General features: G+C 39.3%; 1 protein-coding gene across 2 annotated transcripts in view; it reads right to left on the minus strand.

Moving 5' to 3' along the window:
• The window catches only part of LOC149263425 (protein TIC 22, chloroplastic-like), a 348,042-nt gene that overhangs the window by 191,085 nt on the left and 131,901 nt on the right, over positions 1-25,056 (minus strand). Inside the window, exon 4 of one of the 2 annotated variants that reach the window (XM_089387756.1) lies at positions 506-562. The exons of the other annotated variant lie outside the window; for it this stretch is intronic. Within the exon in view, the coding sequence (XP_089243882.1) occupies positions 506-562 (57 nt within the window). The remainder of the gene's footprint in view (positions 1-505; positions 563-25,056) is intronic. 2 annotated transcript variants of the gene reach the window in all.

Genomic DNA, 25,056 nt, shown 5'->3' on the forward strand with positions numbered 1-25,056 from the left:
TTAGAAGCCAATCTTTTACTAAGTAGGATCTATAGTTTTTTCAGTAGAATACTAAATCCAAATGAGCACAAAATCTAACAATCCAGTGTTTGTTAAGTGGTTTTGTTAACTATAAAGCTAAAACTCTAATGCCACCATAACCTTCTGATTTCGTCTTTCATTTATGTTCCTAATTTTTAAATGGGAATAATGATTCAAGGATGCTAGAAGTATATGAAGAATCATAATTAGCATATGCAAATAATTTGGAGACATTTTTCCAAAGCAGAACTTCTTTATATCTCGATTCTTACTTACAAATATAGACTTACATAAAGCATTCGCTTAAATTTTAAAGCCATTACAACAGTGAACGTTTGACAACAGAAATATATATTTATTGCATTTTCCCAGTTTAATAACAAAAGCATGGAATGGATCCGCAAAATGTATGTAAATGGAATCATCTAGATCAAGTAAAGTAAATCTAACAATTCAAAGCGTGGTACATGTTTAAGTAGAAAACCTGAAAAACAGGTACCCCAGGGAAAGAATGTCCAGGAATTCCTGCTTTTAAAGCCGTCTGTAAGATGTATATGCCATGCAAAATGTTACCATTATCCAAATATGATTGCACAGATATTAGATTTTCATACTAAAGTTGTGTTTTACTAAGCAAGTTCCTTGTAATGTAACAATGTAACTAACATGCAGATAAATCAAAATGGTATAATAATTCTAGACTAGAATATATGAACTCTAACATAATGTGAGCATCTATCAAGCATTGTATAAGGTAAAGATAGCTTTAACTGGTCCATTTCGAGTAATTAACAGTGGAATCAATAACTAACTTTGTAGATAACTTCAGTCCAATATCTAATACCAGGAAATGATGTTATTCCCATTCTTTCTTCCTAGATTTCATTCTATGGATACCCCTGACTAGAAACTAATATTCTACCTCTTTGAATAATACCACAAGTAAAGGCAAAGGAACCAAGTAGAAATTGATACCCTCAAAGGAATACAATACATGAAAAGATGTACCCAAATACATGATATACTTGATGGAGTAAAACAACGCTCAAGTTACTATGCTATGTTTTAGTCTTAATGTTAAGATGGTATTAATTGCATCTGAGCAATATATAATAGTGTTATGTGGTTAACGCACCATAACTGTGTTGGGTAATATAAATTGTGTTACAAGGCATGATGTAAGTGAGAGAATGGTATGTATATACATAGTAAAATAAGGCAACAACCCTTGGGCTAGCCTTGTGATGTAATCGTTGAAGCATAAATATATGAAACATATATGACTCTCTCCATATTATGCATTCATCAATGTGTGTGTTCATTAAAAACTAACAATGTATCCAAGCATTGATACCCAAAGCCTCTGATCATAGACAAGTTCGTAAAGGTTGACATGATTATTCAAGTAAAAAGAAAAATCAAGCAAATCTTTAAGAGAACGTACGCAATGAAGGTTGTATCTAAGGAATCAACCTGCCCATAAAATCGAGTGAATATTTAAGAGAATATATGCAATGAAGGTTGTATCTAAGTAATCAACCTGCCCATGTGGTGCAAGTAACAAAGGACGAAATGAACAAAATTCATTTACTAACAGTATCCAACACAAGGAAAAAAAGGCATAAATCCATGTAGGACAAATTTATAAAATATAATGTATAAGATAATAATGACTCATATGATTACAATGCCATGTGACAGCGCTTTTACGCATTGATTGGTCATCGTGGTTGATAGGTCATGTCATTTAGTGAGGATGTGACACTTCATTTATATTTATTTATATTTATTTATTTGGTGTTTCAGAGATATATATATATATATATATATATATATATATATAGAGAGAGAGAGAGAGAGAGAGAGAGAGAGAGAAGATGTTCATTATATTGCCTTCCATTTTAGAAATGGTTCGTCCTCAAACGATTTTTATGGAAAAATACTATCCCTTGTTTTGGCTTGCAATGCCTTTCATGATTCTCTATTCTTATAGCTATGGTGGTTTATGATACAAGACAATATGATCTTTCAAGTGTTGAGCAAAATTGTCAAATTGTGAAAGGATCTACCCACCCTAATTCCATCTTTGTGGAACTCTATGTTTATAACTTTATACCAATGTTATCAAAATCAAATTGATCATTGAATTGATTGACCCCAAAAAACAAAACTGAACAAAAACAGGAAACAAAAGTTCCCATGTTAGTTTTGATTGATTTGGTAGCATCAAACAGGTGTTCTAGTCTCGATTTGTGTTTAAGAGGCTAAGGAACACAAGATCTCCAAAACCTAGAAAATGTTTCGTGAGATAAGCTTGCAAAACACCATAATAAAATTAATTAGTCATCATTTACATATTTCCTAACTTTAACTTGGAAAAAGTGGTTACTTAAAGTGAATTAATTGAGGACATCGACTTGTGCTCTAGAGACTTCTAGAAAATGACTTGGATCAAGTTTGAGATGATCTTAGTCATTGATGAGGATCTATCATGGTTGTTGGAGCTCCAGCGAGAGATTATAAGAGCAAGTTGATGGGATGGAAAGAGGCACGAGAGGGGAGTGAGTTACCTTGGCAGATCGAGTTATCCAGTTGCAATGACTCAGCAAGGAAGAGAGTTTGGGCCAGAGAAGGACAACATCAGTGATTGAGAGAGTAGCAGAGGAGAATTCCGAAGAGCTTCCCGACAGTTTTCCATTGCTGGAGAGGTGGGAAAACAAAGGCTGAAATTATTCTACAAAGAGGCCGAAAAGCCAATGTGAGTAGCCAGAAACCCTAGTGCGAGTGTCTGAAAGAGGGGTGTTTCAGTTGCTGAAGGCCGGTAGATCACTTGGAAAGCAGAGCGAGTCATTTCCAGTGTCAAAGGGAGGCTAGACGGCTCAGTTAGAGCTTAGTAGTAGGTCGTGCGAATTTCCCAAGCAAGACAAATTGAGTTGCCAGTCAGAGGGTTCGAGCAAGCCAAAGGGAGGTCGAATTGTTTGTAGAAGGGAGAAAATTTCTCCAATAATTTTTGCCAAATCATTTCTAGAGGATTGCCAGTTGGGCATCCAGTTGTAATAATTTTCATTTATTGCATAATAAAATAAACCCTCATCTGTTGCACTGATTTTCCCTTCAGGTTTTTCTGAGGGCGTTAGTCCAAAAATTGTTGTGTCGACTTTTATGTGTGTGCATCTATTTCTCAGTTCTTGATTTTATTTTCCACAACGTATTTTATGGTGAAGATTGAAATTGTGAGTTATTCGATAATTTGTGTAAACAATTAAACTACTAACAATTAGGAGATTAAAACCAATAATTGCAATCAAGGGATTTTCACATGGAAATAGAGCATGCACAGTAGCTTGGTGGATAGTGACAGTATGTTACAAATATCAGACACCAGCAGTGTGGTCCGACTATAGAGGAGAGAAGTTGGAGTGGAGAGAACACCTTCCTCGCTAAGAGGGAGTGTTAATTTTGATTGATTTGGTGGCATCAGAAGTTCCAATCTCTATTTGTGTCTAAGAGGCCAAGGAACACGAGATCTACAAAAACCAGAAAAGGTTTTGCAAGATAAGTTGGCAAAACACCTTAATTAAATTAATTAGCCATCATTTAAATATTTCCTAAGTCTAACTTAGGAAAATTGGTTAATTAAAGTGAACTAATTAAGGAGATCAACTTGTGCTCTAGATAATTCTAGAAAATGACTTGGATCAAGCCTGAGATGAGCTTAGTCGTTGACGAGGATCTAATCATAGTCGTTGGAGCTCCAAAGAGATATTACAAGAGCAAGCCGATGGGATCGAAAGAGACATAAGAGGGGAGCGAGTTACCTTGGCAGATCGAGTTATCCAATTGCAGTGACTCAGCAAGGAAGAGAGTTCGAGCCGAAGAAGAAAAACATCATTGATTGAGGGAGCAACAAAGGAGAATTTCGGAGAGTTTCCCAACATTTTGCTAGTACCGGAGAGGCAGGAAAAGGGAGGCCAAAATTATTTTGCAGATACCGAATAGCCAGTGTGAGTGCCGAAAAGAGGGTCATTTCAATTGTTGAAGGCCAGGAGATCACCTAGAAAGCAGAGCGAGTCATTTCCAGTGGCAGATGGAGGTTGGACGACTTAGTTAGAGTTAAGTAGTAGGTCGTATGAATTTCCTAGGTTAGTCAGTGTGAATTCCAAGCAGGTTGAGTTGTCAGTGAGAGGGTTTGAGCAGGCTAGAGGGAGACCGAATTGTTTGTAGAAAGGAGAAAAATTCTCGAATTGTTTTTGTCATATCATTTCCGGAGGATTGCCAGTTGGGAATCCAATTGTAATAATTTCCATTTGCTACGTAATAAAATAAACCCTCATATGTTGCAACAATTTTCCCTTCAGGGTTTTTCTGGGGACATTAGCCCAAAAATTATTGTGTTGATTTTCATGTGTGTGCTTCTATTTCTCAGTTCCTGTTTTATTTTCTGCAACGTATTTTATGGTGAAAATTGCAATTGTGAATTATTCAATAATTGTTGTAAACAATTAAACTGCAAACAGTTAGGAGAATAATATCCCGTAATTGCAATCAACGAATTTTCACATTCCACAAAACTAATCGACCAAAAAATAGATAATATATATATATATATATATATATATATATATATATATAGATAGATATAGATATAGATATAGATATATAGTCATGTGCATCCCTGTGAATCCAAACCATTATATATAAATATGCAAAATTTCTAGTGCATATAGCAAGGATGCATATGACCAACATAGCACTAAGCATAATTCATATCTAAACCAAAATGCATCACCAAAAATATTCTAAATGGCCACTAGAGTCCAAACACAAGCATGGTACTAATCAATAACTATAGTGTAGAGTCTCTAGACTCTACAATTTAATCATGAGAGAACCCTTTGAATTCTCATCATCTACATCCTCAACATGAATAGACTCAAAAACGGGATTCTAGCTTCATTCCCCTAACCTTGAAAGTACACATCCAACAACAATGTTTAGATGCTCTGGTTATGGAAATGGGTCAAAGTCCATCCAAGATAGGTCTTTAGTGTGTAATGTTGTTGGCTAAGTCTCCACAACCCACTCTAATGAGGGATCAATATCATCCAAGACTATGTCGCCTAATTCGAGGGTCTTGTTCAACAACTAGCTGCATCTCAATCTAAGGTCGTACTAAACAGAAACTATATCATTCAACCATTTTTGTTCCAAATGGTTTCAATTTTGTTCTATTAAAAATTTGAGTTTAAGTGGTCCCCATCATTAGTTGTATGATTATGTATCAAATTAGCCAACTTTAGTATTTATGTATGGAATTGGCCATTTCCAATGTGAATCCTTCAAATGGACCAGTATGACCTCGAGATAGGTCAAACACAACAATTTTGCCAAAACCAATTCAGTGATGATAACATTGATTTATGCAATTCTTATAAAGAACTTTTTGTATTGTGATTCCCAAGATGACTTCTACTCTGAGACCCTATTGTACTAAGACCACTCCAATTTTGTCTTTGAAGAAATGACTAAGGGCTTCGCCAAAATATTTGTAACCTACTAATTTGTAGAGATATACTGAAGTTTCATTGCTCCATTTTGAATCCTCTCTCAAATGAAGTGGTAATTGATCTCAATGTGTTTGGCCCTGTTGCCACACAATCTAGCAAGGGTCCTAGGAGGGGTACCTAAGGGACAACTACTAGACCAAATGACAACAATGGGACAAAGACCCAATGTCACCTCAATTAATGTCCCCTACTCTTTACAGACTCTCACCAATAGGAGGAGTCCCGATATGAAGGAAATCACTTATAATGATGGGATCAATGATAAGATATTGAGTGATTTCCAAGGCCCATTCAAAGGAGAGGTTCAATTATGGCTTGATGAAAGAAAATCTCTCCAAGAAAGACCTAAGAGGAGAGTCAAGACCTAGGTTTATGGATATTCAATGATGATGAGTATATCTAGGGTCAAGACTTCCAAGGTGAGTTAAGACCTCTCTAGGGACTTTGCAAGATGATTCTTCTTCAAATAGGGTTTTCGCTCCACTAGAGAGACCTAAAAAGAAATCCAAGCAAAACCTAGGAATTTCAAGTAATAGTGTTAGGAAGTCCTCTAATATGATCACTAGGTCAAGAAAGGGTAGAGAATGTTGGAAATACTAAGAGGGGGGTGAATCAGTATTCCTTTTCAATTATTATTTTTACCAGTTAGATCACTTATAATTAGAACACAAAATGAACAATAAGAATAAATACTTTTATTAATCTCTTCTTTACAATAAATTCAATACAATAATGTGTAGGGCTCCAACCTGTAGTTTTCCAAGCACCGACTTGAACTTCCCAAGGTTCCAACTTTGTCACTTTAAGGCACCAACCTCTAGGGCTACAACCCTATCTCTAGTATAGGCTGCAACTTGGTCTCTTGAGCACTCATATCCTCTAGGGCTCCAACCCTATCTTTCAAAGCACCAACCTTGTCTCTATGAGGCTCCAACCTCCTGGGCTCCAACCCTCAGCCTCAATTCATCAAGATAAGTAACAAGTTTGATGATTCTTCACAGTGCCCAATATCTTCTTCAATGAGCCCTGTCAATCTCTTCAGCAATGTCTTCTCCAAATCACTTCATCAATGACAACCTTGTCTTCTTAGAAGGTGTCACCACTGCTCTTCATGTCACCCAAACAAAATCTCCAAGGTGACCTCATGATGGCTTCAATGCATCATGATCTCCAAGGGTGTCTCCAAGACTTCAATTAATGTTTGGTGATGCCTCAAGATGTCTTTAATCAATTGTCCCAAGAAATGTCTTCAATAGTTTGCTCAAGTTTGCATCTATCAACAAGTCTTCCCAAAATCTACACACTAGATTTCAAGAGACCTCCAACAATACTAGAGATGCTCCAACATTCTTAAGTCATCAATGCTCTTAAGAAGTTCTTCAGATTGGTGCCAAGAATCTTCTGAGATATCTTCGGGGCAAAATCACTCATGGACTGAGATACACTACCGGAGATGTGAGGCTGCATGGTTATTCTAATGCTGATTGGGCTGGCAGTGTGGTGGATCGCAAGACCACTTCTGGATGTTGTTTTTCTTTGGGTTCTGATTCGATATCCTGGATGAGCAGAAAGCGAAAATCGGTTTCCTTGAGCACCGCCAAGGTCGAATACATAGTTGCTAGTATGGCCTCCTGTGAAGTTGTCTAGTTGAGGAAGTTGTTCAGTGAGTTGTTTGGACATGTGCAGGATACTACCTTGATCCTCTGCGACAACCAGAATGGGATCCGATTATCAGAGAATCTCATGTTTCATGATCGCTCGAAACATATAGATATAAGGTGCCACTTTATCTGGGATATGGTACAATGAGGAGCAATGAGGCTCCATCACATTGGGACTGATGAGCAAGTCGCTGATATTCTAACAAAGCCCCTCGGGAAGGTCAAGTTCTTGGCCTTCCGAGAACGACTTGGAGTCGTGGAGAGACCCTCTTATGAGGGTCCTGTATGAGATGGAAATTGAGCTCTGGGAGGTCTGGGGAGCTTGGAGTACTTCTTGGAGCGATGAGCAACCATAGGGTGAGTGGTTCAGCCTTCCCCTAGTGGTTTGTTGTGTACAAGGTGAGTGGTTCAACCTTTGTTAATTTATGGTATGTTCTATGCTTATAACAGTTTTCTTATCTTTCTTATTATTATCCACAGATTAGCAATCACATGTACATAAAGTAAAGTGCAGATAGAACATTAAACGATCGACAGAAAACAAGCCAAGACAAGAGACACAAGATGTGGCGGCTAGCCAGGGACAAACCCCAATGTGGGGAACCCTTTGATCAAATCTTCCTTTATCTTCAATAATCCAGCAGAGAGAAATAGTACATAAATTTGATTTACATCAGCGGCAGCAAACCCTAGATCAGCGAAACTAGGGCAGACAATATCTTACAAACCGACCGACGGATCGGCTTGATTCCACCACCAAAAAATGCGGCCTTCAGAAGAGATCCAGATGGACCTACAATGCAGTTATGAGGAGGGAGTCTTCTGGTCAACGCTGGTTAAAACTTTGGTTTTGCAGTTGTAGCCCTAAATTTTGCACCTTCCTTCCACATGTGCGAGAGAGAACCTTTTCTGCGCAAGAGAGAGAAGATGTGATGAGATGAGTGTGTCCAAATGAGGAAAAGACCTCCTGTATTTATACACAACTGTTGATGTTTGAAATTAATTGTACTATCTCTCTCTCTCTACTGAACTATTGAAGAATATAAGAAGAATTGATCAAGGGTTTCCCCACATTGGGGTTTGTCCCTGGCTGGTGCCACATCTTGTGTCCTCTTGCCTTGGCTTGTCTTCTACTGTTTATGTTTATGTTCTATCTGCATTTGACTATCATGTTGTTTTGATTGCTAATCTGGATATTGATATTGGGCTAATAAAGAAATTGAAGTCAAATTGCTCTAAAGCATAAGAGCATACCATTGTTGCCTAAAATTAACACCATTCCATTGGAGAAATTTTGGGCAAGCAAGTTGTTCATCTTCTAGGCCTAAAGGCCTATTGGTTTGCCTCCTCAAACCCTCATCTCTATCACTGTTTTATTTGCAGCCTATAATCATTTGCATAACAATTGTATATAACTCATAAAAGTGGCATAAAAATCATTAATAGGTCACCTAGATTCATTAACAAGGCACTTGCTTAAGTTGAATAATCATTGTTTGACAATTTTCATAAGTTTTGGTGACTGCCATACTGTTTGGAGAAGCATTATAAGGTCTGATCTAACATAACATTGACATTGGAAAGGATTCTTAACTCATTAAGCATTTGCATCTTTGATGACATTCTTGTGTTGGCAAAATGTTTTAAGAGGGCTTCCCTCTTGTCTTGTCTTGGCTGTCCCATTCATCTCATTTATGCTTGCACTCATAGGCATTTTCTCACTGTTTGCATTTCATCTAAAGTGCTCTCATTTAAATCAAGAGAAAGAGGTAACTTGTGGACTGTTTTGGCATATTTAGCATAAGATTAGCTACTGCTGTCCTAAAAGTTTAATTATTGCTCATTGGATGTCATTGGAACATAAGTTACATAAAGGCTTTTATTGGTTGATTCTCTATTGGTAAACATAGCATATTGTGGAAAGGATTGTTAGTATTGATTGGATTGTTAATTGGTTAAGTGGTTTTATTGCTCTCTAATAAGAATACTAACATATTGCATGTTTTGTGAGCTTCATAATCTAAGGAATTTACACTATATAACTCACTCATAAAAGCACCTAATCCTAAGATCTATAATCTCCTTGAATGGTTAACATTGTTCAATTGGCATCTCTTGTTCTTTTACATTAGCATTGTGATATCTTGTTAACATAACTTGAAGAATTGCTAATTGAGAACATTAATCATCTAAATTGTCCATCTCTTGAGCAATCTCTTATTGGCATCCTGTTCATTATCTCTAAAGAACCTTGGTTAATTGTTCTAAGTGATATTGTGGATAAGTGCTCTAAGTTTTCTTGTTGCCATTATTGTCATTGATTTATTAAATTGAATATCTATAGTGGATGATAATTTCTCTTTGGCATTTTGGTAAATTATTGTAATTTTACAAGAGCATCTATCTTGTTTCATTTTAATACTTGAGCAATTATCTCTTGGTTACATTGGATACATCTTTTGAGCACTATTGAAGTTGAGCACTCCTATCTTGTGGTTAATATTTTCTCTTATTTGTCAATTAAGTACTCTTTTTTCATAATTAAAGATCAATTATAACTAAGTACTTAAGATCATAAGAAATCTTAACTCAAGATCACTCAAATCAATCTTGCATTTGCATTCTAGGCCTAGTCTTGCATTAATTAATTAACCTCCAAGCCTAAGCTTGGTTGATAGAAAGATAGGAACACCCTTCATCTTGTAGCTTGCAAAGGATAGACCCTCTCTAGTGGTTAACACGGTGACCTTGCAGTCGTCAGAGCCACAATCTCTGCAGCACTGGAGGCACCAGGTGGTTAGATTTCAAGGGGAGGTATCGTTAACCAAGCCTTTGCTTGCTTCGCCTTGACTTCTCTCTACAACCTACTTTAGAGACTAGCCTCAAAATAGTTGAGGATTAAGGGATACATTTAGTTAGGCATTTAACTAAAATAAACCAAGATTTTTGCATCTCACCTAGATTGTAGGACTTGCATTTCATATAGGATATCTAAGCATCTTGTAAGCAATGATTGTTCATCCAGTCATTTGGTATTTAATCAATATAAATCAGGTAGTCGACTCCATAAGGCACTAGTTTCACTTAAATAATCCAATCTAATCTATTGAGTTGCTAAAATCAACCAAGTGGCTATGCCATTCAATCGTGTCTCCTGAACTTGTTGGTTGCCAACAAGTATTGCATTCTCATTTTCCATAGGGACTACCCCCCATAGTCTATTGTTGGGAGACAGCTAAAATGAAGAGGGCAAGGATCAAAGTGACAACCCCCACCCTGAGTCGTTGTTGCACTGTGCATGTACAATTTGAGTGACAACAGGATCAAACCAAACTAGCCATTTTTCCACTTGGAGGGATCTAGAACTCTCATTTTTTCTATATAAGGAAGTCTAAGGCTCCTCATTATTCATCTTAGGATTGGATGTACTAAGCTAAGCTCTGCTGGATATTTCTTGAATAAATGCAAAAGTCTTTGGTGTTTCAATTCAAGGTATCTCTCTCAATGATTTATGGTATGTGCTGAATGTTTTTAATGCTCTGAGTGTTTCTACTGAAGATTGTTGTTTCATTGCCAGTGGTTGGATTATCTATTTGCAAAGGTGTCTTGCATTAGGTATTGGGCTAGAGTAAACACTCTAAATCTAGTAGATCTAGCAAATATCTCTAGATTTTTGGGTTTCTTGTGTGAATCGAACCCCTATGATCTAATAATCTATCTTTCAAGTGCGTAGAGATCTTCAGATTATTCAACCCCTGGGAAACCCCAAAGTACATGGACTTTGAGGTGACCACACTTTGATTGGTTTCTCGGCTTATCTAACTATTTATGGTGTAGGGTTTTGGCCAATATATTAATAAAAAAAAATATATCTATCTTACTTACTTTCAAAATCTACTTGTGCTTTAAAGGTTTATCTGCTAATTAGAACCTAATTTTTCTTGTCGATATTGTGAATAATCTGTAAATATTTCATACTAACCCTTGTATTTTAATTTTTCAATGAGTGCATAAATTTTGGGTGTTTATTTTCAAATTTCTTCTATATCTTGTGGATGGCTCTATTTATCTAATTTGCAAGTGCCAAAGGCTAAACTTTCAAGGGAAAATTCGAAATTAGAGGGTTTAAGCCCTCACCTAGCCTAGACAACTATGGTTTGGGCACACATTCATCTTTGGAGGAGTCGTCCAGCCAAAGGAAGGAGGGCGTTCAAGTTTTAAGTGTGGATCTAGGGTCTAGAAGCCCTGATCTACCAAACCCATATCTCCAAATTGCAATGCTTTGCCTCTTGAGGGAGTTGCTAGCCCTACGAGGTCTTATTCACTGCATGAACTGGGTTTCTCATAAGTTTTTGTCATCTAAAGTATTTGCGTCTGGATTTCTTGTGGTAATAGCCATTTTTGAGCTTGAATCTAACATGTTTTGGCTTGTTGAGGCTAGCCGCAAGAGCTTGAGGCTATCTTGGCCTAGCTGCAAGCCTAGTTAGGCCTCCTAAGGAGGGCCGCAAGGGTTGGAGGTACTTCAATTTTATTGCATTAGTTTTATCTTTGATCTAACCTTTTTTTATAAGCCTAAACCATTTTTCCAAGGGTTTGTGAAGTGTTTTCCATCAACAAATTATTAATGTCATATTTGGATCTCTTAAAAAGCTTTAAGTCTTGTGTTTTGGTGGCTAACATTTTGTTTTGCAGGTCTATTATCCACTTTGAAGAGGGTTTGAGGGCTTTCTTTTACTATTTTCCCATCACATTAGCCTTGTAGCCCTAGACGCAAGGCTCGGGGCCACTATTTCACTAGGCCGCAAGCCTTTAGAGGCCTACTAGGCCAAGCTGCAGGCTTGTGAGGGCTTGATCTATCATTAAATTTGGTTCTAGATCTAACACTTTGTGTTTACAGGTGTCTTAAAGAGGTTTCACACTTGTTTAAAGACTATGCATCACCATTTTGGGGCTTGAAACCTCATATATCAGTAATCCAAAGAGGGTCGCAGGCCTAGGAGGTCTAGTCAACCCTAGCCGTGAGGGATCAAGGTATTTTTTTCATTTGTCTTTAGCTAATCTCTGTGGTTGCAGGTGTTTGGGAAGGTCACACTCCTCTTTGGTGTCTCAACTTAGCATACTTGGTGTTGAAACTAGGCCATAAGGCCTCAAGGTTTGCCCTCTCTCTATCCTCACCCTTTTTTGACTGTCATGTCAATATTCAGATCTGAAGCAAGTCATAAGTTGTAACAGTGGTATAATCTCTGAGATCTAGTCCTAAAGCTAAGTCCAATTGAGCCTAAGACACTTAAAGAACATCAAATATTAACTTAAGTACTAAATCATCATTATTTGCAAGTAATTTTGGGACTAATTTCATAATAACAGTGGACTGATCTGATTAGTGCTTTAAGATATCTTGAAGTCTGATTTCATTTTCTAAGAACACAAGCGTTGGTTAAATGATTGCATCAATCTCTCTTTGGTTTCGAGGATAAGCTGGTATTCTTGCATACTAATTCTTGAATATTTCCATCATTACATAGTTGCTTCTTCTAGCATCTCATAGTTAGTTAAATGCATTTGTCAGTCTCTTCTTACATCATTTATCATTGTTAGCAATCTCATTGCTCTTATATCATTGTGTTCACTCTATTGTGCTCAAAGAAACATTTAAAATTGCTCTTGTTCCTAATTGACATAACATAAGATAAAAGAGATCTCTCATAAGCACATTGGAATCATTTTAACTCTCATTGCTAATATTGTTTCAATGAGCTAGTCTCTAAGTGCTTCATAAGTTGTTATTGGCATTCTTGTAATCTTGTGTTGAGAAGTAATATTTGAATATCTTGGTTACAAGTGGTTTAACATTGTCATGTTGAAGCATTTTACATATTTATAATCTCATTGAAGCAAGCTAATTCCATCTTCATTGGTAGATTAGAAGTACACATTTAAAATTTACCTCCAAGAATCAACTTGGTTGTAAGAAAGATAGGACCACCTTCTTCACCCAATGTGAGAAGTCTAGACCCTCATTTGCAGTTAACACAGGTGACCTTGTAGTCCTCTTGTGGGCAATCCCTTGTAGGAACGGAGGCATCTGGGTCGTTAGAACTCCAGGGGAGGTATCATTAATGAAGCCTTAGCCTTCTTCCCGTGGACTTCTCTCTACTGTTAGAAAATCAAAAAGGCAGTAAAGATTTTCTTGTTCTTGATAATTACTTTTGATGTTTCTTATTATTACAATTCTTTATATCTTCTTTCTTTAGTTCAACAAGCAATTACCAAAAGCAGCAGCACATAAAACAATAGACACTAGATGTAGGCATATGCAAGGGAAAAACCCCCCTCGAAGGGAAAATCCAGTCAAGATAATTCTTCCTTTCAATAGTATTCTTTGAGACTCTTCACCCTAGACCAAGGCCAGACCTTCCCTCCACACCAAGTCAGCCTCCCAAAATTCGACCTCTTCCCAGCAAAATCGACTATGCAGCAACTTACGACAACAATGAAACTTGGAAGACTGATCTCCCAATACAGGGCACGAAACAGAGAGAGAAACACACCAAAATTTCGATTTTCTTTGTCTCCTTCGACTTCCCCAAACTCTCATTCACTTCAGCTTCCCGGCAATAGACTCCACACCTTTTCCCAACTACAAGAGAACTTCACACTTCTGCCCAGCAACAAGAGATTTTCGCACTTCTTCCCAGCTACAAGAGAATTCGACCTTGATGACAGAATGATGCTCCAAAGTACTTCCTTTTATAAGCTTCTTGTGGGGTCGAATAGAGTCCTTAGGCCGACATGGTGTGGAAGTTACATAATTCATATTTGACTCAATACTTAACCTTATTACATGATTCAAAAGCCCAAGAAGGGTCTCTTTAAATGTACAATAACTCTATAGACTCAGAATAAATCCTAGAAGTCCTCAATAGGGACTTTGACCTAAAACATGGTGACCCAAGCATGAAACCCAATCCTTTAATAAATCACAATAATAATGATAAAAAAAATCTTTATTCTTTTAAGTTTTTACAAGTACATTACATGATGACTCAAGTACATTATTGAAGACCGAACATCGTTACATTTTCCAACATCTACAACTTGCATTTGTGACTAGCTCCAAAATAATTGAGAGGAAGGATTCACCTAGAATAGGCATTTTAACTAAAACCAACCAAGATCTTGCATCTCACATTAGATTAGATCTTGCACTTCATCTAGGATAGATTTTGCATCTCATCATTGCAGCAATTGTTTCATCCAGTAACTTGACATATTGATCTTTGTTGTGCAAGTAATCAATCTTGAAGCACTGGTCTATCATTTATATTTCAAGAAATCTAATTGGTTGTGCTTAATAATTTACTTGTCACATAATTCTAATTCAACTTGCTAGGATACTCAGTTGTATCTCCTGAACTTGTTACTTCCAACAGGTTCCTCATCATTCCATCTGTAGGGACTACTCCTTAGCCTGCATTTAAGAGATAGCTTAAACAAATTGGCAAGGATCAGAGTGACAACCCATGTCCAGAGTGTTGTCGCATTGGGTGTACAATTCGGGTGAAAACAGGGCGTGTGTGTTATCCTAGTCATTTATGACAAGTGGGTATCTCCCCCTACCTTCAAGTCTGGGACTTGATAATGTATACCCCAATATGCATCTTACCCACAAGCTAGGCTTGTTGGGATTTCCACACATCTAGCCAATGGGTGAGGAAACTTAAGATAGATTGTGATCCTTACCATTTATGATAAGTGGTATGTTGCTCAAGTGATGGGATGTTGGCGTTCTACCACTAACTCTTGAGGGTCAAGATGGGAAGATCAGCAGAAAATAGGATAGACTGTGATCCTTACCTCTCACGGTTGTGGTATCCTGCCTATTGTCCTTAGATATAGGATGGTAGTTGGAGCTCCCCTATGATAATGATTCTTCTTCTTTAGATTTGAGAATGTTCAGCAGATGAGCAGAGACGAGGCATGATATGATGCAGTGATGATGATGACAAGACATTTGAGATGGGACTTATGATGTAGTCAGAAATTTCTCCCTAACTAAGAGGGAGTGTTAATTTGGCAGCTCAAGGACAAATTCCCTCCATTGGGAAGCCTTCCTCATCCAGAGAAGCCCCTCCTAGCCCTTGGAAGAATTTAATTTGGTCAAGGAAAAATATTATTTTTAAGGTGAAACCCACATGTGCATAAAAGTACAAGTCGGGCCTGGGCAAGGAAAAGCCACCTTATCAACCTCATATAAATACACATCACGTCACATCACTTTGGAGCATCATCAACACATCACATCTTCTCTCTCTTGATCTAATTGGTTCATACAAGTTTGAAATTGCAGGGTCTAAGCTCACATGTGTGAGGAGGAGAGAGGAAATTCTGTTTTGGTGCATTGACTTCTGTTTGGGCACTGTTTGACCAATGTTGACCGTGAAAAATCTAACTTTATTTGACCGAAACTCTAATCTGTTTGGGAGGCCAAGTTGACTGGAAGGTTGAACGAATTTTTTTGTGCTAGTTTGACCAATATTGACCAAAGTTCTATAGCTAGGGTTCCCGCAGGTCAAAGGGTTGACTTTGACCAATTTCTGTGAGGATTTTGTTGATTGTTTTGACTTGGGTTGACCGATTTTGGAAGGCCAAATTTGATGTTGCTTTGACCGAATTGTTTGGAGGACTGTTGACCATTGATTGGTTAGGGCTATTGTCGCTATTGACTTTGACCAGAATTGCAGATTTGACTTGTTGACCAGATTTGACTATTGGGCTCATCTTTCATTGGATATTGGTTGGTTGACTTTTGAGATAGTCAAAGGTTTGACTTTGACTCATTATTGATGAATTGGAACATTGTATCTCTCTGCTGAACATTTGATGACAATCTAATAGAAGAAGAATTTTGAAAAGGGTTTTCCCCCTTGTGGGGTTTTTCCCTAGCCTTTGACCAAATATTGTGTCTCTCTTTCTTGGTTGTCTTCTATTATGCATTGGTTTACTGTTCTATTTACAATTGCTTATTGTTGATGAAAGATTGAATTATATTGGATAAATTGATTGCTAATTGAAGAAGAATTCGAGTAAGTGATTGTGTTAAGCATAGAACGCTGGAAAATTAACAGCAATTCGCAATGCCTGGTTGGCCTGCGCAGATCTGGAGAAAGTGCTTCAAATCTTCCTCTGAAACTGCATGATCTCGCTTCTTCTCACTTTTGAGCCTCTGATATGATCAACAATGCTCTGGTACCATGTGAAATTTCCTTGAATGCACCTACTGGAGTTTATTCCTCTGATTAGTATTTTATTTGTTTACGACAAATAACGAATAAATCATTGATGCATTCTTCACAATAAAAATAAGTTGTGGAATATAAAATTAGGATATGAGAAATAGATGCACAGACAATAAAAATGAAAACAATATTTTTGGACTAAAAGTCCCTGAAAAAAACCTGAAGAGAAGTTCAATGCAAAAGATGAGGGTTTATTTTATTATCTAGCGAATATGGAGAATTATAACTATTGGCCTTCCTGGGTTAGCTCCAACCATTTTTCTCAACTGGAAAATATACTGGAAAAATCTTTTCTCGCACAACAACTCTCCTGGCCTCTCCTCAGCAAACCCGCACTTCCCAGCGAATTCGCACAATTGGACTACAAATGCACATTGCCTGCTCTGAAGAGTTCGATCTGCCTCCAGAAGTTCTCCAGATGAGTCGTCCTGGCTGTCTCTACCTTTGGAAACAATTCACTAGGCCTCCCAGACTTGATACGGGCATTAGCAACTGAATCAATCTCTCTCCCGGCAACTCGCAATACAAAATTTGGCCTACCTGTTGGATAATTTTTCCTTCCTTCCCTGACTCTCGAAACTAGAAAACCACCTGAGAATTTCTCTGGAAATTCTTCTTGTTGAAAACCCTTGTTGCTCTCCTTCCCTGGCTCAAACTTTGTTGAAATTTGGTACCGGAGGACAGGTGGTTCCTTAAGGCTTTGATCTTTGGCCTAGGGAAAAGTGTCCAAAAGAATTTAATTTTTCTCCTAAAGTAACTTTATAATTTTTATAAAGTTAAATCTAATTTAAAAGTGACTTTAAGTGATAAAGTTACTAAGTCTAATTTTAAAGTGACTTTTATAAAGTCAATGAAAAAATTGAAAGGAAAAGTGACTTTGGAAATAAATGACTAAGTGGGTCTTTACTAAAGTGGGGTGAATTAAAAAATAAAAAGTGAGATTTAAATGAGCATTTAATCTCAGCCTTAGATCTCAATCTATTTCAGCCATTGGATTTAGGGATCACCCAAAAGTCACTTGGATCACTCAAAAGTCACTTGGGGTTAGATTAAAGGAGGAAAAGGTCATTCATTCTTTCATGAGCAGATTGGGAGAAGGAGAGCAAGAAAGCAAGAGAGATTTCTGATCAGGGAGGAAAAGGAGACAGCAGCTTGGCACACATTCCAAGGCAGCAGTTGAGCAGATTTGTACAGCTGGTTCAGCACACGGTGAAAGGCAGATTTTGGCACGATTTTCGAGGAGTGGTTTGCACAAAAATCGAGGAGCAGTTTGCTGATTTTTTCTGCACGCAAAACGAGGGCCGTACAGCGCATTTATTGCAGTCCGTACAGCGCATTTTATATTGGCCGTACAGCAGCATTTAATGCTGAAAGTGGGCGCGAAAATCGAGGAGGCCGTACAGCATTTATTGCTGTCATGTTTGCTGTAATTTTCAGTTTGCTGTGAGGCATGGGAAAAGAGATAAGTTGTAAATTTGCTAGCTGATTTTTTATTGAATATTTCTAACTATGAAAAAGGCATTTTCAGAAATAAAGAAGAGCTCTCGAACTGGTTTTCCCCAAGAGTTGTAGGGGGTTTTCCAGGGTCACATTGACCAAAAATCTCAGTGTTTAAATGTGTTTTAATGCTTGTTTATTACTGCTGATTTTTATTTCTGCAATTTCCAGCATTCTGTAAAATTTCCAGAATTTGTGTTTTCAGCAAATTTATTTTTTTTCAGCTTGTTAAATGTATGGTTATGGGAAAGGGCATTTAACTATATGGGAGAAATAAGGAGAAACTGAAAACCGGGGTGGGAAAACAGAAATTTCTACATGGTATCAAAGCTTGAGTGCTGAAGGGCAGTTTGGAACAGCAAAAGGAAAAATTACAGCTGCTGATTTTTCACTCAGAAAATTCCAGCAAGCTGATTTTTTCATAAACAGCAGTTTTATCTTTACTACAGCAGTGCTATTTTTCAGTTTTAGGACAGCAGGATGTCATTGGGATTGAGGGTGGAGGATAGGTTGGATGGGCATACAAATTACAGCGTTTGGAAGGAGAGAATGCAGAGTATCTTTGAGGAGGCAGAAGTCTGGGATATCATGGTGCATACCACACAGAACCCTGTTGTTGTGCCTACTGATGCTACTCAGTTGGCTGAGTATAATAAGAAAAACAATAAGGGTAAGAGGCTGATTCTAGACGGAATCAAAGACCATTGCATTCCTCATGTGAGAGGAAAGAGCAATGCCCATGAGATGTGGACAGCATTGTCCAATCTCTACCAGAGTACCAATGAGAACCGAAAGATGGTCCTGAAGGAGAAGCTGAAGAACATTAAGATGGGTAATGATAGTGCAGCTGGATATCTCACGAAGATTACTAATGTGAGAGATGAGTTGGCAGTGATTGGAGAGGCCATTCCACCCACTGAGTTGGTGCGGATTGCAGTGAATGGCCTCCCCCGTTCATGGTTGAACTTTGCTGATGGGGTTTGTGCACGTGAGACCCTTCCCACATGGGAGAGGTTTTGGGATGATTGCATTCAGACAGAGATCAGGAAAGGTCAGCTTGGGGCAGCCAAGCCAGTTGAGCAGGATGAGGATGTAGCACTGGTGGCAGGAGGCAAGAAAGGTAAAAGGAAGAAGCAGGCTTCCACAAGCAGTGGTGGGGGCAAAGGCAAAGGTAAAGGTAAACAAGGGAACACACAGAAGGACTATTCCAAGGTGAGGTGTTCAAATTGTCAAAAGATCGGACACTATGCAGTTGTGTGTCCGGAGAAGAAGAAGAAGAAGGGGAAGAACCAGGACGTGGCAGCTTCAGCAGAGATTGAGGACTTTGCAGGTCGTTTTGACTGGGAGTTTGCGTTCACTACGTGTGAGTCCTCTAGTGTAGGATCACCTGCCACACAGGTTCAGAGGGAGCATGCTTTTCCCTCGATTAGCGGAGCATCTTCAGGTATCTGGTATGTGGACAGTGGGGCTTCACGTCACATGACAGGAGTCCGTGAGTACTTCTCAGAGCTTTCAGAGAGTGGCACTGATATAGAGGTAGTACTCGGTGATGACAGAGTTGTTAGAGCAGTCGGGGTGGGGACACTGACATTTCAGAGGGAGTCCAAACCTCCCTTGAAAGTGTCAGATGTTCTTTATGTGCCAGGGATGAGGAAGAACCTCATATCCGTCTCAGCTTTGGAGGATAGAGGATATGAGGTACTGTTCAGGGGAGGACAAGTGTTGATGTATCCCAGGGGCACTCCAGCTGATTCAGCTAGAGTGATAGGTGTACGCCATGCAAAGGTGTACAAGTTTGCATTCCAGCCCCTTTTGGCATTGAGTAGTAGTACTGACAGCAGAGCTAGCAGTTCTGAGCTGTGTGAGATTTGACACCGCAGGATGGGATATATGTATCATGGAGCCTTGAGGACATTGCGGGAGATCACTACAGGTGTGCCAGATTTCAGTACTGATCACTTTGATACTTGCAGAGGTTGTGCGATGGGCAAGTTTGCCAAATCCCCTTTTCCCAGCAGTTACAGCAGAGCGACTGGGATACTTGATTTGATTCATTCCGATGTGAGCGGTCGGATGTCTCATGTTTCCTTGAGTGGATATGAGTACTATGTTTTATTCATTGATGATCACTCCAGGAGGACCTGGATTTATTTTTTGAAGACCAAGAGTGAGGTCTTCAAGCGGTTTCAGGAGTTCAGAGCTCTTGTGGAGACACAGACAGGTCGAAAGATCAAGTCCCTGAGGTCGGAGAATGGAGGAGAGTACACCCTTGGAGAGTTTGTTGACTATTGTGCGGAGGCAGGCATTAGGAGGGAGTTCACTGTTCCTTACAACCCCCAGCAGAACGGGGTTGCAGAGAGGAAGAACAGATCCATCATAGGGGCTGCCAAAGCCATGTTACATGATCAGGGGTTGCCATTGTTCTTGTGGGCGGAGGCCTGCAACACAGCTGTTTACTTGCAGAACAGGAGTCCGCATCGTGCCTTGGGGCACATGACTCCGAAGGAGGCTTTCTCTGGGAAGAATCCTGATATTGGTCATCTTCATATCTTTTGATGCATTACATACTCCTATATACCCAAGGAGAAGAGGACCAAACTAGAGCCCACTGCAGAGAAGGGTATCTTTGTGGGCTACAGTGAGACCTCAAAGGCCTTTCGGATTTACATTCCTGCACAGAGGAGAGTTGTTGTGAGACGGGATGTGAAGTTCGAGGAGGACAGGGCCTTCAGGAGGTCACGGGAGTTAGAGTATCTGGATCAGCCAGACCCTCAGCAGCAGTTGAGTCAGTCGCAGGGATCCAGTGGGCAGGGATCAGGAGGATCAGGAGGTACATCTATGAGGATGTCAGGTCCGTCAGTGAGCAGTGGCTCACCGAGCCAGAGGGGTGGTGCTCCGGGCAGCATGCAGAGCAGTTCACTAGGGAGTCCACTGATGGACAGTTCACACGGTACCTCAGCTTCTACAGGTTCAGGTGCAGGCAGGAGGACAGCAGACAGACAGTCAAGAGCTCAGGCTACTGATGGTGATGAGGAGGAGGAGTTTCATTCTCCTATGGGAGAAGCATGCTCAGGGAAGAGAAAGCCCAAGTGGCTTCAGGACACCTTGAGAGATGCCACATCTGTTGCTGAGCCGAAGAGGCTGGTCAGAGAGAGTAGACCACCTGAGAGGTTTTGTAGCTATATGGCGATGGTTACCAGCATCCTTGACTCTGAGCCTTCTAGCTATGAGGAGGCAGCTAGCCAGCAGGTCTGGAGAGAGGCCATGCAGGAGGAGTATTCTTCTATCATGAAGAATGATGTTTGGGAGGTGGTGCCGAGGCCTGAGAGCAAATCCGTGGTTACTTCCAGATGGCTTTACAAGGTAAAGCATGCTGCAGATGGTAGCATTGAGAAATTCAAAGCGAGGTTTGTGGCTAGAGGGTTCTCCCAGGTAGAGGGAGTTGATTATGAGGAGACCTTCGCTCCCGTGGCTCGATATACTTCGATCCGCTCCATTATATCGATAGCAGCAGAGATGGGTTGGAAGATCCACCAGATGGATGTGAAGACCGCATTTCTCAATGGCTTCATACAGGAGGAGGTGTACATTGAGCAACCACAGGGATTTGAGGTGCATGGGAAGGAGTCCCATGTGTGCAGACTGAAGAAGGCCCTTTATGGCCTGAAGCAAGCTCCCAGAGCTTGGTACTCCAGGATAGATACATATTTGCAGGGGATGGGTTTCACAAAGAGTGAGGCAGATCCGAACCTTTACTTTATTGTGATTGGTGAGGAGCCTCTCATTCTAGTGTTGTATGTGGATGACTTGGTCATTACAGGTGCAGAGAGACTCATAGAGCACTGCAAGAGAGATCTTGCGACGGAGTTTGAGATGAAGGACATCGGCTTGATGCATTACTTTTTGGGCTTGGAGGTGTGGCAGGAGGAGGGGCATTTCTTCCTGGGGCAGGGGAAGTATATTGTGGACATCCTTAGCAGATTCCACATGGAGGATTGTAGACCCATGTCGACACCGATGATCACCAACTGGAAGAAGCTTCATGCTTCGGATTCCGAGTTGGTGGATCCCACATTGTACAGGCAGCTGATTGGTTCCTTGATGTATTTGGTCAACACTAGACCAGATATCTGTTTTGCAGTCAACACGATGAGTCAGTTTATGTGTGAGCCTAGGAAGGTTCACTAGGTGGCTGCAAAACACATTTTGCGGTACTTGCAGGGGGCAGTGGATTATGGTCTGGACTACAGGCAGGGAGATGGAGTGAGATTGGCAGGATACACTGATTCTGATTGGGCAGGTTGTGCTTCTAATAGGAAGAGCACTTCAGGGTGTTGTTTTGGGTTGGGTTCAGCAGTAGTGTCATGGTTCAGCCGAAAGCAGCAGTCAGTAGCACTGAGTTCAGTGGAAGCAGAGTATATGGCAGCCAGTGTAGCTAGTTGTGAGGCTATCTGGCTTCGCAAGATGTTGTTTGGCTTATTTGGTCAGCCGTTGAGACCTTCAGTGATTTACTGTGATAATCAGAGTTGCATTAAACTCACGAAAAATCCAGTATTTCATGACAGGTCAAAGCATATCAGGATCAGATATCATTTCATCAGAGACTATGTTCAGAAGGGAGCTGTGAAGCTTGAGTATATTTCCACTGATGAACAGGTTGCAGATATTCTTACCAAAGCCTTACCATGGGGCAAGCATGTCTACTTCAGAGACAAGATGGGTGTGGTGAGGAACACCTTCCTCGGTAAGAGGGAGTGTTGAAATTTGGTACCGGAGGACAGGTGGTTCCTTAAGGCTTTGATCTTTGGCCTAGGGAAAAGTGTCCAAAAGAATTTAATTTTTCTCCTAAAGTAACTTCATAATTTTTATTAAGTTAAATCTAATTTAAAAGTGACTTTAAGTGATAAAGTTACTAAGTCTAATTTTAAAGTGACTTATAAAGTCAATGAAAAATTAGAAAAGAAAAGTGACTTTGGAAATAAATGACTAAGTGGGTCTTTATTAAAGTGGGGTGAATTAAAAAATAAAAAGTGAGATTTAAATGAGCATTTAATCTCAGCCTTAGATCTCAATCTATTTCAGCCATTGGATTTAGGGATCACCCAAAAGTCACTTGGGGTTAGATTAAAGGAGGAAAAGGTCATTCATTCCTTCATGAGCAGATTGGGAAAAGGAGAGCAAGAAAGCAAGAGAGATTTCTGAGCAGGGAGGAGAAGGAGACAGCAGCTTGACACACATTCCAAGGCAGCAGTTGAGCAGATTTGTACAGTTGGTTCAGCACACAGTGAAAGGCAGATTTTGGCACTATTTTCGAGGAGTGGTTTGCACAAAAATCGAGGAGCAGTTTGTTGATTTTTCTGCACGCAAAACAAGGGTTGTACAGCGCATTTATTGCAGTTCGTACAGCGCATTTAATGCTGGCCGTACAATAGCATTTAATGCTGAAAGTGGGCACGAAAATTGAGGAGGCCGTACAGCATTTATTGCTGTCCTGTTTGCTGTAATTTCCAGTTTGTTGTGAGGCATGGGAAAAGAGATAAGTTGTAAATTTGCTTGCTGATTTTTTGCTGAATATTTCTCACTGTGAAAAAGGCATTTTCAGAAATAAAGAAGAGCTCTCGAACTGGTTTTCCCCAAGAGTTGTAGGGGTTTTTCCAGGGTCACATTGACCAAAAATCTCAGTGTTTAAATGTGTTTTAATGGCTGTTTATTACTGTTGATTTTTATTTCTGCAATTTCCAGCATTCTGTAAAATTTCCAGAATTTGTGTTTTCAGCAAATTTATTTTTTTCAGCTTGTTAAATGTATGGTTATGGGAAAGGGCATTTAACTATATGGGAGAAATAAGGAGAAACTGAAAACCGAGGTGGGAAAACAAAAATTTATACAAACTTTTCCCTCACTGAAAACTACGAACTGGGTAGCTCGATACGCCTTGCTCACTGATCAACTAATGCTCAGTGTGTCTCTCACCATCCTTTTGAGTTGCTCTTATAATATCTCATTCTTCAACGGCCATTGTTAAATCTCTGCAATGTTACTTGGGAGCGGGAGCGGGGAGCGGGAGCGGAAGCGGGAGCGGGAGCGACCATTTTCAGAAGCTCCCGGTTTGGGAGCGAATCGGGGAGCGATTTTTTAAAAATATATATATATTTTATATTTTTTAATTTTTGATACATATATGTCAACAAAAACATGTAGAATGATGAAATAGACATAAAAAACATAAAAAAACATAAATTGATCATTGAACCATATCACATCAATCATCTAGATTCTAGAAATTATAATCGTCATCAACCATGTCCATGAGTCTTATAAATCATGATTCATCAAATTCAATATTAAAGTTTCAACTTCAAGCTTTCAGAATTGAAAATTCAATAACATTTATCATCATTGATCACCAAAGTAACAAGTTGTACTTGTAAGCCAAGTTTAACCATTACAAGAAGTAATATTGAAGATATTTCTAAGTCCTAACTTCTAACTGTTAAAACTTAACATGATATGAAATGTTAAAAATTTATAAAATGAAACATGAATAATGAGATGAAATGAAACAACTTTAGTCTTTCACAAAGCATCATATTCATAATTCACAATCATTGATTCATTACCAATGAGTTATAATTGCCAAGGCCCAACTTCAAACTTCAAATTTTCATTGTCACAGTGATATAATGTTTACAAAAAATATCATAATGTCATAATGATATGAAAGAGTCAAGAGTCAAGAGTCAAGGACTCAAAACTCAACACTGAACAGTTATGAAAACTAAAGTGACAAGTCTAATAGAAACTAAAAAAGACAAGTAAACTGTAAATCTACAAGTGGCCCTTGCCACGAGAGTCTCCAGGAGTATAAGTAGGTCGTGGCGGTCTTCTAGGAGTCTCCCGCCCAGACCGACGACCAGAACTAGAGCCTCCACGCGAGGGTGTCGATGGAGGTGGCGACAGCAATGGAACAAGACTTGGGCCCCGAGAACTGCTACTGGATGGTGGAGGTGG

The sequence above is a fragment of the Pinus tabuliformis genome, chromosome 6 (genome assembly GCF_031772625.1).
Source record: "Pinus tabuliformis cultivar Carrire ecotype Pingquan chromosome 6, CPIR1, whole genome shotgun sequence".
In the NCBI taxonomy this organism is placed as follows: domain Eukaryota; kingdom Viridiplantae; phylum Streptophyta; class Pinopsida; order Pinales; family Pinaceae; genus Pinus; species Pinus tabuliformis.